Source organism: Colius striatus, chromosome 10, assembly GCF_028858725.1.
Source record: "Colius striatus isolate bColStr4 chromosome 10, bColStr4.1.hap1, whole genome shotgun sequence".
Classification (NCBI taxonomy): domain Eukaryota; kingdom Metazoa; phylum Chordata; class Aves; order Coliiformes; family Coliidae; genus Colius; species Colius striatus.
The window spans coordinates 12,265,891-12,280,978 of NC_084768.1; the positions used below are offsets into that span (position 1 = coordinate 12,265,891).

Genomic DNA, 15,088 nt, shown 5'->3' on the forward strand with positions numbered 1-15,088 from the left:
CATTTTGGCACACAGCTGGGGTGAGCGAATGCAGCATTTTAGACCACAAGGGCCTATGATGTACAACTGAAACACTTTGTGAGGTTTACCTTTCATTGTTCGTCAGCATTCATAAGGAAAGAAATCTACTGCAACTTCATAGAGTCACCTGATTTTAAGTTGATGTAAATTAATATTACTGGTGGTAGAATTTGTTGCGGAACTTAATGACTCTAGCATTATAGCAATATTTCAATTTGAATTCCTTAACTGACGAGATCACATGTCACTGAAAAAATGCAGTGCAGTTTGCCTAAAACTCGTTGGATTTCTAGAGCGACTACTTGGAAAACAATTGTGGGTACAAAGATATTAGTCTCTATGTTTTTATAGTTATATTTTAACTGACTTTTCCCTCAGAGAAATTTTGGAAGTTGAGAACTATGAATGTTTTTGTGTCCTGTTTATCATAGGAATTACAGCCATGGATTAAATCTCATCATCATCTGAACCAATGATCTGTCCTGGTAGACACCTGTGGAGGGTGTAGCACTGAAGGATTTTTGCACAGTACATTTGCAGAGGCTTGTTTTGTGCCCCAAACTTTTGTTATAGTGTTATGCATTATGGCTCATTATGCATTGCAGTCTACTGCATAAGTGTCAGTGCTCCTGTATTATGTAGTTGTGGTCTCCTGTTTTAAAAAGGAAGTAAAATAAGGAAGATGTAGAGAAAGGCAATAGAGGTTTTCAAATGAAAAGAGCCAACATATAGGGAGTATTCAAGAAGAAAGAGACAATTATTTGCTCATCTTTACCATGTGGAAATGGGGATATCCAAGGGAAGTGGTAGGTAGCATATTCAAAGCAAGCAAGAGGAGGTACTTCACAGAACGGTCTTGAAAAGGCTATTCTGCTATATTTAAAACAAAAAGAAGCAAAGCCCAAAACTTAAAATTTTGTGTGATCTATGTAGTAGATTTTAAGTATTTCCAAAAAGCTGTATCATTAACACCAGGAGTGTTTTTAACTCTTATTTGAGGAAACGCAGTACTGCAAGTGACTGGACGAAATAAAAATCAGTCTTGGAAATCACCAAGTATATCTTTACTCTGGTAGACTTGCTGTAGTGTATAAGACAAAGCATCAGAGTTTAAGAATGCTATTTATGGAAAATATGGTATTAAATATTTTTCTCCCTCTTTTTTTCCCCCTCTAATTTTAACGTATTATTTTCTTGTGGTTTTTATTTCATGTTTTCCCACAGTTTAATCACTAACAAGTCAAGTCTTTTTTTACTTTAGTGATCTTTCTCCCTGGATTTTTCTCTCTGGTCTATTTTGATTTTCTTTTAAACATGTTTCACATGTCTGGCTCTCTTCTGTGTTCCTCTTTCTGTTTCCTTGCCACCATCTTCCTCTTCTTGTCTTCTCAGGACTGTTCCTTCTTTTTGTGTGTGTTTGTAAGAGACAGTTCCTTAGTGAAAATATATTGTAGGGATGTGACTTTGGGATGTAAGACAGACAGGGCTAGTTATTTTAAAAGGTAACTATGCACAGAAACCCCCTAGCTAATCTCTGTGTGCTTTCCATACATAATGCTGTGTTCCAATTGCTCTTCTTTTTGACCAGATATTGCAAAATAGACTTAAGTCTTGCTAGCAGGAAGCAAAAAAAAAAATCACCTTTTGCAACAGGATGTGGTCCTGAGCTCCCACCTATGCCTCTTGCCGTTTACACTTGGGAATTCCTGTAGTTGCAGCTCTGTGGTCCAAAATTTCCCACCAGTTTACCGACTCTGCTTTCCCGAAGCTCTCTTTTATCGTGCATCTTGAAATAGGTAAAGGATAAAAGGTTTCTTGCTTATTCAGGCAGGCAGTGACTCCTGTTGTGATGCACATGGTAGGACATGGAAGATGTTTGCTGAATGTGTATCAATGATGGTTTACTAGAAGCTTTCAGTTGCGTGGCTTGTAGGAGTACTTGACTTAAGGGACGCAGGGAATTTAAGCAAGGGTAAGGAAACATTTCACTAATGCTATAACATAGCAAAGGAGAGAGTCAGGAATGCATGACAAGATACAAGCTTTTTATCCCCACCTCCTGTTCACTCCATATCAGTAACAATAAAAGCTGAGCATCTTTTGTGCTTCCTCAGCTTGTTTTTTTTTGATTTCCATTTTATTTCTTTGAACATTTGTTCTTCTCTGTGCTTCATAAACAAAACTTGAGACTCAAGCCAAAATGCAATAGACACAATTGAATAGTAGTCAGGGATTTTAAGAAGACTTTCTCTATGAATATTTAATTACTGCATTAACTGAGCAAATAAAGAACATGTTATTACTATTCATACTCTGTTAGCAGTGGTTCAAAGGAATTGAATATGTTTTATGGTTCATACAGCATCCTATGTGGTATGTAGACCTTCAAAGAATGCCCACATCTAGGAAGCTAATAGTGCTACAGATCTCCCTCGCTACTACTTAATTCAGAGAATTACAGAATGTCTGTTGTTGCTCTTTGCATAGCACATTTCTTAGGAGAATTCTTCACAGTTGTGTAATTATACTGGTCTTGCATGTTTTGTTACCTAAACAAATACTCTTAGGTGACTATACAAAGAGTTAAGGTATAGACTCTAAGCTGCTGTGATACTAATAATGAGTTTACCTCTTCCAGAACTCCATATGCTATCTCCTCCATTTTTATTACTGTTCTGCTTTGTGAACTTTTGGAGAGCAAAGTTTAGGAGGTATTTTATATTCAACTCATCTGCTTCTGCTTAGAGCTTTAAAAATATTGATCATCTGAATGATGGAGGTAGTTTGCAGAACAAGAGGCCAAATGCAGAACCTAAACCAGAATGACTTTCCCATGAGTGACGTGTTCTTCCTGTGTGTGTTAGTTTCTTTTTAAAGTGTAATTTGCAAGTTAACATCTTTTATCTAAGAGTGGGGAAAAAAAAAAGTATAATGCTTACTTGGGGTGTTCTGACGCTTAACCCCAAAAAAATCTCTGGACACGGGCTTGTAGCTTCCATTTCCTTAGTGAAAACAGGTGCACCGATCTTCTTGAATTGACTTGGTCTCTAAACTCCTTATGGCCCTTTTGCGTTGTCTTCCTTCTGTAAAACTGGATTTAACAATCTTTACAAGCGACGTGTAAGAAAAATAGATATGTTAAAACTTCTATTCTTGACTCCATTATTGCTCTTTTCCATATACTGGTTTAGGAGAAGACATTAATAGATGTTGAATTAAAACTTCATCACTAGGTCTGCACTTAATTCACTTTGAAATCCTTACAGCTATTTTTTGCTGCATATAGTGATAATTACTCCTACTGGCAGAGCAGAACTAATCTAATCTGCTTTGGGTGCTGAAACCTGTGAAGGAGCCAGGAATGATGTCTGTGTTCAGTTGTTAACCCCAGAGGTACAGTTCTGTCACACCACAGTGTTCTGTTTTCATTGAATACCTAGTTATCTGATGTTACTGAACATACAGATACTTTTTACTTATAATAATGTTTAATGAAATGTCAACTAATAGAGGTAGAGCATGCTTCTAATTTGGTAACCCTGCTTTTGAGATTGATCTGTTAAAGATGGGCTTATGTTGGGGAACCATCCAGCTTGTTGTACTGAAAGGAGCCCTGGATGTGTGAGCACCTGTTAAGTACGATGAAAGAATTTAAAGGAGATTAGGTATTTCCTGTGCACACAGGATGCAGGAGCTGATGAAACCCTTGGGTCTCTATCTCTAGTTAGTTACTGTTGCTTTTGTATGTATATAGATTCAAGGTACAATTTCGGTCTTGCCACTGTGCATTTTTGCTGTGGTCACCCTGTCTTTGCTTTGTGGCCAGAAGAGGTGATGGCGTTTGTGGAGCTCTCGGATTTGGGCTTAGCAAGATTCAAACAGTGTTTAGTATGGAATTTGTTACTCCTATCAACACAGTTGTTTCAACAAATATTGAAGTAAGTGTGAAAAGGAAAATCCACAAGCCTCAGGGCATTGACAAATTTCTGAAGATAACTTTGAGGAGAGCATTTCTTCTGTTTTAGTGCTTTCTGTCACTGAAACAACTTGCATGGATCAATCTTGGTGACAGGATGTAGAAAAGCGATTCTTACAGTTTAATGCATTATAGCAGTTTTCACTTTTCTCCTCATGCTCAAGGCATATAACTGCATTATTTTCCTTTTTGCTTATATCCTTGGGAACAGAGTGGAAATCAAAATGAGATAGTCACAGCTAATCTGTTTTCATTAGCATGCCAGAAATGGACAAGAAAGGTCAGGAGTCCATTTTGCAGTAAGTGCTGGCTGAGGCGTAGGAAGAGCATGATCTGAGATGCTTTTCTGTTCTTCTGCATGGTGTTCATGTATAATTCTGCTTTTCTACCACCGTAGATGTCTTAACAGAAAAATCTTGGAACCTCACAAGCCTGTGTATGTTTCCCTGTATGTAACATCACTATTTCACAAATTAAAAGTGGTTGACCCTTCAGAGGTGCTTCAATTGAAGTCAGATTTGCTCATCTAATTACAGCTCTTTTTATGTATTTGTTTCGACTATCTAACCTCAGCTATTTTTGTCATAAAATGCATTCTGTTACCTAAAATCCCACAGTTTTTTGTTTATGCCTGTAAGGCTGGTCTAAGCAAAGGCAAATAGCTCCACTTGTGTAGTTTGTAAAGTGGAGGAATTCAGAGGAGGAATAGAAGGGGAAGATGGCCAAGCGGATTTAGTGGACAGTTGGCTAAGCGGAGTCTTGCTGTGTTTTTACTCTTTTATCATAGCTTCTGTGTGATAGTGGGTATGAGCAACTGGCATCCGTTCTTGTCCAGTTTTGGGAATATCTCAAAATGTTCACGGGGCAGTGAATGCAACATGCAAAAAAGCCCGGGACGTGTAATGATGAAAGGATGAGTACGGTGTCAGAATAAGTGACTCAGTGTGGATGTCTATTGAAATATAGTGTGGATGTCTATTGATCTAGATACAAATATAAGGAAACTGCCAAGTTATTCCCTGCTTTTGACTAAATCACCATAATAGGAGTTAGAAGTTGAAGTAAATAAAATTAGCTTCTTTTTCCACTATTAGTAATTTAAGAAAAAAAAGAGAAGGGTTTTTTTTTTAAAGGAAAAAAAAAAGAAGTTGGAAGTGGATTAGAACTGTCTTTTTCCTGAATACTTGTCTTTTCTTGACCTTTCAGTTTTCACTCACCTAACTAGTGTTGCTAAGTTGGGATTTCATATAAATGTCTGGCGGCAGAATTTGATCTTCAGAGTTCTTTGTTTTCTGAATACCCTTAGGAGAGCTTTTAGTACAAAAGATACATCTAGAATACTGATTATTATGGTCTGTACCAAACAGGCATTTATTCCATTGAAGTACTTTGGTGGTAAAACATGTTTTCTGAGAAATACGTCTAGGATTATATGAATAAAGGATATATAAAATTTGGGTTAAGGGTTTTTTTGTTCTTTTTTTTTTTCTTTTTTTAAATTTCATCTTTCACTTCATTAGAGGCCTGGCTAGAGAAATCCCTCTCCCCTGTGGGCAGCTGTACTGCCTGTGCTTTTTGTGTCTAATTAGTCATTTCTATTCAGTACTCTGTAAAACATTTCTATACATTTGTCAGCACACATAACCATGAACTGAGGTGGAAAAGTCTCAAATAAATGTTTCTTTCTGTGTGAATTGGAAAATGTTATGGTAGAAAACAGCATGCCTTTCCTGTGGAACTTAGTATAATTTGGTTTGCCCACTCTCTTCTGCTTCAGTTCGGGCAAATGCAGTCCTGATTATATAAACCATACTTACTTTTTTATGTGGTAGGTTTTCTTTTTTCCAGACTTCTGCTTTTCATTTCAATAAATGTGTTCGTGCCTCTTAGAAAAATAAGTGCTGAATAGACTAAAGATCACTAAAACTCTAATCCATTCCATGAAGACTCTGGTTTATCACAAGAGTTATACCATTTCAGCAACCCTGACAGTGACAACGGTTTGTGGTAGTGTAACTACGTATATTATGAAACATTAGGGTGCTTTAGAAATGTCTTGATAATCTGTAGATGTTAATATTGCAAATTGTTCTCAAGATCCTCAACCTGAAGGGGTTGTTGTAGTCAATCTGTTTCTAGGTGCTGTGTGTGCTTTCCTGTCATGGTTTACCCAGAGGTGAGCCAGATAAAAGCTGTGTTTTTCAGTAGTGTAATTTTCTTCAGACTCAAGGCTTACATTACCTTGCTGCAATATTTTCACTAATCCACATATTAAGAATTCTGGACTGCTGTCTCTTAATAGAGCTATATTGTTAAAAAAAACCCCAAGAAATTAAGAAAACCACCAACATTAACTTTCTCAAGAGAATGTTTTTAAGTTATGTTATCTTTTAATGAAGAGAAACCAGTTCTTGTACTGAAAGACAACATTTCCTGTGGAGGAGACTTTCAGAGATTAGACCAAGTGAGATGTGTCTGGCTCTCCTTAGATCTCTTAAGAGCAGTTGGGTACCCAATTCTTTTCATGCCTTTAATGATGTGCCTTGTGGTGTGCCGAAGTATAATGTGTTTCTTTGAAAAAGAAACACAATAATGTAGTAGGTTTCCAAATATCCTCAGGACTGAACTTATTAATGAGAGCCTGCAGACTAGTGGTGTCTTTTTCTTATTGCCAGCAAGGAGAGTTGTCTTTTATAGAAGTTAATAGGTTTTAGGACTATGCTCTTTTCTTCTTTTACTAGTTTGTACCTCTTCAGACAAAAACCACAGTGATAAAAATCTTTGTTTTTATTGAGGAGAGTTGTTTCTTTAGGTGTTTGCAATATAAAGCTTTGGAAATCTTTCTGAAAGTTTTCTGGGTATTATAATGAAATAACTCTTCCAAAACATGAGTGGCATATAATAAATGTTTTAAAAGTTTTTTCTCCTCATGCTTTATTGTAAAAAAGTTTTATCCTTACAGCTACTGTGGTTAGCTTAACAGTTAAGTAATAAGCCTTTTATTTTTTAACGGAAAATTGATGTATACTGAATCATTGGATGCACAACAAAACTCCCTAAGCTGTCTTTCAACTAGCACAGGGGTTAGACTGTTTTGTCAGGAGGCTTGTGTTGCTAAAAGCACTGTTAGGCACTCACTTAATGGTCTCCTCTCGAGTGCAAGTAGATTTGATAAATGCTTAGTCTACAGTTTCTAGAGTCTACCAGAAATGAAATAACTGTCATATTGTCATATTGTTGTTGAATATTAGATTATAATTGTCAAGTCTGCTTAACATATGGTACATACTAAGTGCATTTTGCCACTTGATGAATTACTGAGTATTTAAAAAAAGAAGGTGTGAGAGATTAGAGTGTTCTTTGGCCTCTATTAGAATATTCCAAAGAATTTACTTCATTACTTACATGTAGGTATTTAACATTTCCTTTAAAATGTGTGGACTAAATAGAATTTAGTTTCTTGTAATATGCTCTCCCATCTATTTGTGTATACTTCATAGTAATGGTAATTTAAACATAAAAGACTAATGTCTGAGAATTTCCTCCAAGTTTCAAGTATGCAATAAATTGTGTTGGAAAAAATGCTGCAATCATTATCACTTGTTGTAGGAGGCTTCTGTTAACAATAGTTGGAGAAATTTCACAGAAAGGGAAGGGCATTTTGTGTGTAACTGCTGATACAGTCAGTGGCTCTTTTAGCTATAGAAGGTTAAATGCAACTCACTAAAATGTTCTCTAGCAAATCTAGGCCAGATTTTAGGCCCATGACAGCTCCTGTTTTCTGCCTTAACTTCTTGCTCTCTTTAGAGGTAAACACCTTAATGCAGCTGTAAGCATTCTTAGCACTGGCAGACTTCATCATGAACTAATATAAACTCAAAACTTAGGCTTTAAAGAGCCAGCTGAGTTTTCGATTAACGAAAAAGTTTGTCAGTGGTTGTGACAATTTCAAAGTTGGAAGGTAAATCAGTATTCAAGTTAAATGGGCATTCTACAAACCAAGTGGCTCTTGGTGGCTTAAAAAAAACCCCAATCAAATAACATGGTAAAAAAGTATATATGAGAACACCATAATGACTTTGTATGTCCCATCTTGATTTTAAAGCTGTGGATTCCCAAACTAGCTCATCTTTGGTTCTTCCTGTTAGCGTCATGGTGGAATACATTTTATATCTCAGCCATCTAACCTTGTAATTTTTGACTTGAAAATTATAATCTTTGCAAAACCAGAGAAGCTTGTGGTATTGACTAAGCAGACAAGACTAATTTTCAGTTTTTACTGAGCATAAAAGCAATCTGGCATAAATGCCACACTGTCCTCGAGCTATGCAGCACTGACTGCCCTATGTGTGCTGGGTGCATGTGCTGATGGGACTGTTGGGAGGGGAGAGGAGGGTGGAGGCTACAGCTCCACCTAGTACATCTGTGGCCCCTTACACTTGATGGGGCAGTTGTCAGTCACAGATGTGTTCTGGGGAGCTTCAGTTTGAGCAGGGGTTGCTTTTGTGATGCTTTGTGTTTATTGGCTGTTGTCTTGATGTCCACAACCATATGTTAGAGTTGTCTACGTAGTCTTGAAGCTTCTCTTGTTGAATTGGTGCTTTTACAAGTGTAAGCTTGCTGTAAGTCCGAGTTATCAGTTGCTCTGCTTCTGTGTCTAGCTGCTTAGTTCTTTCTACGCAGGACATGAGATAGGGCTCTCTGTTTAATTAGTATGTTGTTTTCTCTTGCTGAAAGTAAAGCGGTGGCATATTTTGTCTTGAGCGAGCCGTTTGGATATTCATTACTTTGCATTCAGAAAATACATGGCTGTGACAGTCAGTACTAATATAAAAAAAATACTGCTTTTATAAACAGCATGAAGTTGGAACATGCAGCAGTTTTATAATCTGTCCAAATGTAGATAATCCTCACTCTTTTGAATCCACTATAACAAGGAGAGCTTTAGGAACTCAATTTTGGTATTAAGGTGCTGTATCAATGCTTTTAAAATGCATATTCCAAACATTGTGCTGGGCCATTTGAAATACTGTCACTTATAAATATTGAATTTGCTTTAGAGCTATACTGCATAGAGGCTCATAAGACTCTATTACAGCATCTTTCTGGAGCTAATGTCCTCATAAGTTACTGGTACCTTATGGTGCTTACCGTCATCGAGAATGGTTATTGTGCATTTTGGCTATCCCTCCTGAGTTACTGCAGTGCTATTGGTAATTATTGTCTTGTACTTGTAAGGCCTTTAAAAAAAACAGTTTATAGGGAAGTGCTTCAGAAGGCTTGTAATGAGAGCATTGTGGCAGAAGCTTCGTTATTTTTCCAGACTGAGATGATCATTGGAGGGGGAGTGTGTGTATAACTTCAAGAGAAATAGCCATTGGTGCAGTACAGAAATGAAGATGGCTTCCGGATCTTAAATCTCCACTAGACAAATTGTAAATGATTTCTTAATAGCAAATTTCAGCCACTCATGTGTTCCAGATAGGAGTAAGTATTCATAACATCTTTAGTGTGTTAAACAGTGCATATGTGTTCATTAAAGCATTCCAACTAGACTTTTATCTTAAGACACTTGATGTAAACATGAATAAAAACTTTCTGAAATGAATATAATTTTATTAAGGTAAGCTTTTTTTCTGTGCTGTCTGGAAAGAACTGGAAAGCAGGTGTATTTAGATTAATTTGGGTCTTGTAACATATTGTCATTTCTCTTTGTTTACTTAAAAAGAGAAACAGTAGTTTCTGTTTGCAAAGTGTCTACTCAGAATTTGGTTAACACTTCTGTTTCGGAAGGGAGCTTTTTTTGTCTGAATTATAACAAGTGGAAGATCACAGCATAATTGAAGTATTGACTTAAAAAATTCATCAATACAATTTTTTTAATGTATTTGTGACCAAAGTCATAACAGAAGTTTCTAATTGATATACGTGATGCTTAGTATTTTTGTTTTCTTTCCCCTAGTTTCTTTGCTTGAAGAATATAAGGACTTTTCTTTCGGCATGTTGTGAAATATTTGGGATGAAGAAAAGTGAACTTTTTGAAGCATTTGACTTGTTTGATGTGAGAGATTTTGGCAAGGTAAGGTTCCTTTTAATTATATCCTAAGTAACACCTGTGTTCTGCTGCTTCAGTATAGAAGACTTTCATGGTAGATGTGGTGTAGAAGTTGTGACTAATGGATGAGCATTCATTAGTAACAAAAAAGTGGAGAATAATTAAGAAAGCAGAAAAACTAGATTTACCTTGGAGGGGCTAATAAAGGGCAGAGGAAAATCCCTGGTAGGAAAGTTCTGGAAGTACAAAAAGCATAGATAGATAAATTAAAAAACTGGATTGAAAGATTAAGGTAAATGAAATGAGTGAAGATGGCAAAGTGGGCGAATGCTATCTGGTGAAATCACTTCTGACATAGTGTGAAATCAGAAACCCTGGACCTATATATGTTAAGACCACATGGCACAGAGCATCTTTCTTCAGGCTCAAGTGTTCAAAATTCATCTGTGTATCTGCCCTTGAATATGGGAGTTTTTTTGACAATTGTAACATCTGTTGGTTTTTTTCTAACCTGCTATAAAGCTCAGACGCAAATGTAGTGGATTCATGTGACTGATTTACACAACCTGAAGTATATTTTGTAAGCCTATGATGAGTTATATGTCAAAGTTTTTTCCAGTCTATTGTTCATAACCTCTATATACATACCTGTTTGATCTGTCATTGCCAGCATATGTTCAGTTCAACTTCTGCTTTTGAGTCATAGGGTATCATTACCCTAATTTCACAGGAAAAAGTCTAAAAATTACCTGAAGTGGTACTGAAAAGAGTTATAAAAATCTAGTTGATTTCAAGTGTAGTTTTTTTTAGATTGTAATTTTAGTACTTGGTTTTTATGCATTGCTCTTGTTTTTTAAGTAGACATGGAAGTAAAGATGATGTAAGAGTGCAAGAGTGAGTGAGGGCTGCAATATGACTGTTTGAAATGGTTCAGTGAATACTGTTAACCAAAGTATCCCACTACTTCCCTGAAGACTTTGTTTTATTTTAAGATTTTGGAGTGTAGAATTAGATAAACCTGATAATTCCACTTAGTTTTAGTTACACTGAAGATCACAGTTTTTGTTCAAGTGTGGTTTGTTCTAAAAATTTTGTGTGTTAGTAAAAATCAGAAACATGGTTTTGTTGTTGTGGGGAGTTTTTTTTTGGAGGGTTTTGGTTTGTTTGTTTTTGTTTTTTTTTAAATTGCTGTGTTTGTTACCACAGTAGAGCACAAATAGGTTAATTATTCCTGGTCCTGATGTTCCATGTTCAGTGATGACTATAGTGCTTACAAGTAATGATTGCTGTAGTCTTGGCATCTTGAGTGGCCTTTGTTATCTTTCTTGGAAAGCCACCAGGTAAAAATGCAATGACAAATATGAAAGACGCTCTGTGTGGGACTTTACTGAGACTCTGTGCACAGTAACTGCTGCTTGTGCAAAGGTGGAGATGCTAAATCAAACAAGCTTGTGCAATCTTTGCAGTAGCTGTGTTGGACACACTTTTAGGTGCATAATGGCTCTGCTGTTCAGCCGATTCCATTGCGTACTTATGTGGAAGCCTGCCACACGCACACACGGAGGTTGCAGTGTGCTGTATTTAGACAAGCCTAATCTGTGTAGTTTACTAGCCTCTACAGATGAGCCTGTGGTCAGTTTCCTAAAGCAGCTGTTGGACTTGAGATGATTAAGAAAGTGAAGGAAAGAAAATTGCTACTGTATTAAGATGTATAGCAAGCCTTCTGCTGAGTTATTTCTGTAGGTTTAAGAGTATTGTTAGTACAGTTAGCTTAGAAAACCTGTGAAATGATGTGGGATTTCAGTTGCATATCTGATAATGTACTTGTTACATTGGAAATTATGATGACTAGTAGAATAAGAAAACTTACATTTTTCAGATTGTTATTCCCTTCTAAAATTTCATCTTCATTATTTTTCCCCTATGAATAAGAACTGCAGCCTTCTGCAATTGAAGTTGTGTATATGCAAAAGGCCAAAAAGCAGTGATGCAGAATTTTCGTGCAACTGAATCCTTCCACCGTTTCTAAAACAGTTCTTTGAACGGCTCTCCCTGAATGTGTACGAAGTATGAATGACCTCAGAACTATTACAGGCACAAACAAAAAGGATCATATGGTTTAGAAACACTCTGTTTTCCAAACTATTGACCAAATAGGTGATGGAATGAGTGTCTGCAGTACCTATAGCCTTTAACACATTTGCATGTACTGGAAGCTGTTTTGAGATGTCAGAACCTGGCAAGTTCTTATTAGTGAGATGTAAATGAACTGTAGCTGAGGTGACTGCTTAAGTCTGGTAGTTTTCAACGCTTCAAATGAATTTATAAAGAAATTATTATTGAATTTGTCATCTTAATGATAGATTATTCTGCTCAATATGACAGATTTCAATGACTAAGCATGCTAGTGGAGGGAACAGGAGGAATGTGTCAACTATAAAAGAACAACATGCCTTGAAGGAAGTAAGTTTGAAGGGAAAAATAAGATGAGGAATGGTGATAGAAAGGGTAGTTTTCTTGAGATATTCTGTTGTTTGCAAAACCCATGCGTGGTAGAAGTGGCAGCTGTACACTGTCTATACAGTCATAACATTTTTAACAGCCTTGTGAGATACCAGCTAAAAATAGTTTTATGTAATGGTGAAACTTGCATTTAATACCTAGGGGTTAGTGAGCCATTTTCAGATGCTTTGCCACAACATATGAAAATTTGGTTTGAACTTTGTGCTCCACTGTGCAAAGATGTTTTGATTTCTTGCTGATTAGAGAAGAAGGAGGATGTGTGTGGTGTGGATGAGAGTCAGAAGTGAAGCTGAAGTAGGGAACTTGTAAACAGTTAGTGAATAGGTAAAGAGACAGAGAAGCAGTTAACCCCATGAATATGTTTTTAATGGATACATTTTGTGTGAATGTTGATATGTGTGAATGTTATGAGCTGAGAGTTTCTTCTGTTTCAAGTGTAATAGTACAGATTGTCTTTCTTACAGAGTGATGGCGCTTTAAAAAAGAAAGGCTGTCTTACAGAGAAATTAGGAGGATTTTGAAGTCATGCTTTCTGAAACCACGTAAAACTTGATTTTCCTTGAGTTCTACAGTATTCACCCCTTCCCACTCACCTTTCTATCAGAAAATTTTGTTGTTGCTGTGTTAAGTTCCTGATGGAGCATGAAATGCCCTCCCACGCACATGAGGTGCCAGACAGTGTTTTCATTACAAATTCCATACTGGAGAGTCATTTTTCACTACCACATGGGTTGTCAGGTTCTTCCTTTCTACCTGTGTGCCAAAATCAACAAATAATGTTGATACTTGTTCTTTCAGCTCAGTGAGCCCTGCACAGTCCTCCAACAGCAGTCTTTGCTGTTTAGTAGGTCACAACAAATTGTTGCTATCCTTGTTCTCTGAAGAAAGTTTGCAGCTAATGTGTTGCAGAGATGGGAATAAGAGGATTAGTTCCAGCACCCGTTAATGTCATTAGATGCTCCCTGGCCTCAGAGAGCTGTTTGAGGTCCTGTGGGGCAAAATGATGTCCTGACATTGTCAGAAAAAGAACTTGATGTACTCTTTTAGGTATTTTAAATAGTATATACCTGAGCACAGGATGTTTTTTATAGTACAACTGATATAATATGAACATAGCCATAGACCTCCCAGTAGGGATTCTGCAATAGATGTCTAGAAAGAACATGCAATATTCAATCATGATTTTAAAAAAACAAACAAAAACCAAACAAGAGGATCAAATGTCAACAGCTTCCAGTCAAACAAGTACCTAATTGTTTAAAAGCATATAATATGTCTAGTGTAGCTAAGTCTCTAGTGATGCTTAAAAGGTTAGTTTATGTAAAAGCAAGCAACTGCTGTGAAAATTCTGAGCGCATATAGAAGGTCATGTAGGGTGTGTTCATTTTAGTCACTGTCTTAGTGCAAAGGAAATCTGGGCTATGATGAAGCAGAAAGTCATGCTGAAGTTGAGGATCTTATGTGTTAGTATTCCCTCAGGTTTAATAGATTCCAGGAAGATCAGGCAGATGTGCATGAGATTGACTCACCAAAATCAACACAACAAAGAGCAGCAGTTACTATACAAAGCTAAGTACATGTCCAGGGAGAGAGGAGGTAGTGTTTAGGAACTTTTTAGGAAAGCTGAAGCAGTTGAAATTTACCTCAGTTGTTTCATGTTTTATCTGTTAAATTTAACAGTGAGGCAATAAAACACGAGCTTTTTAACTAATTAAATCACATGAAAACTGCAGAAAACTGAGCAGCATATCAAGACATTATAGTGGATTTTATGTGAATATATTAAAATGAGGAAGAGAAATGAACTAGTGAAAACAAAACTCATTAAAAACAGAACTCTGTTCCCTGATCTCTTTTATTGATAGAATGAAAAAAAAAAAGCTTAGTGGTTTGATGGATATAAACTATTTGTACAGTTGCTTTTAGGAGTGAGATTATAACATCTTCAAAAGCTACAGTGAGATGGACTGGTTTGGGATGGATGACACTTGAACACCTTCAAGGTGTGCTTGTGAATGTGCAAGAATGAAGATACAGAAGATAGAGACGGGTTTCAACTTCCTTTTCCTTGGAAATGCTTTGAAAAAAAAAAAGAGCAAGAAAACAGTAGCCTGTTGCAAAACTGCTGAAATGCTTGGTATGTATGGAAGACCATATTTGTTACATGATATTTCTGTTTCTGTGGAGTTACATAAATGTCAAAACTCAGCAGCCTCTCTTAAATCATAACAAAAAAAGACTTCCAGTCCCAAAGAACAGAAATCATTGTTTTAGGCAAAAAGATGAGGAGTGTGAACAAATGGGATCAGTAATGGGATAGATCATCAATAACTATTTTGAAAAGTTCTTGAAAATTTATAGACATAGACTGCCAGTGTGACAGTGGAAACCATGACACACGTTAGATAAATTTGGTGTACTTACTTGTAATCATTTGTTGCAGCGATTATCACCAAAGTCAGTGCAAATTGCTAGGCATAGGACTTCAATAAACCTAAAACCATTAGCATGAA

At 36.5% G+C, this 15,088-nt stretch overlaps 1 protein-coding gene across 2 annotated transcripts in view; it reads left to right on the top strand.

The window, feature by feature from the left end:
* Window positions 1–15,088, top strand: part of VAV3 (vav guanine nucleotide exchange factor 3) — a 154,020-nt gene that overhangs the window by 17,495 nt on the left and 121,437 nt on the right. For both annotated transcript variants that reach the window (XM_062003205.1, XM_062003206.1), the window contains exon 2: window positions 9,960–10,076. In XM_062003205.1, the coding sequence (XP_061859189.1) occupies window positions 9,960–10,076 (117 nt within the window). The remainder of the gene's footprint in view (window positions 1–9,959; window positions 10,077–15,088) is intronic.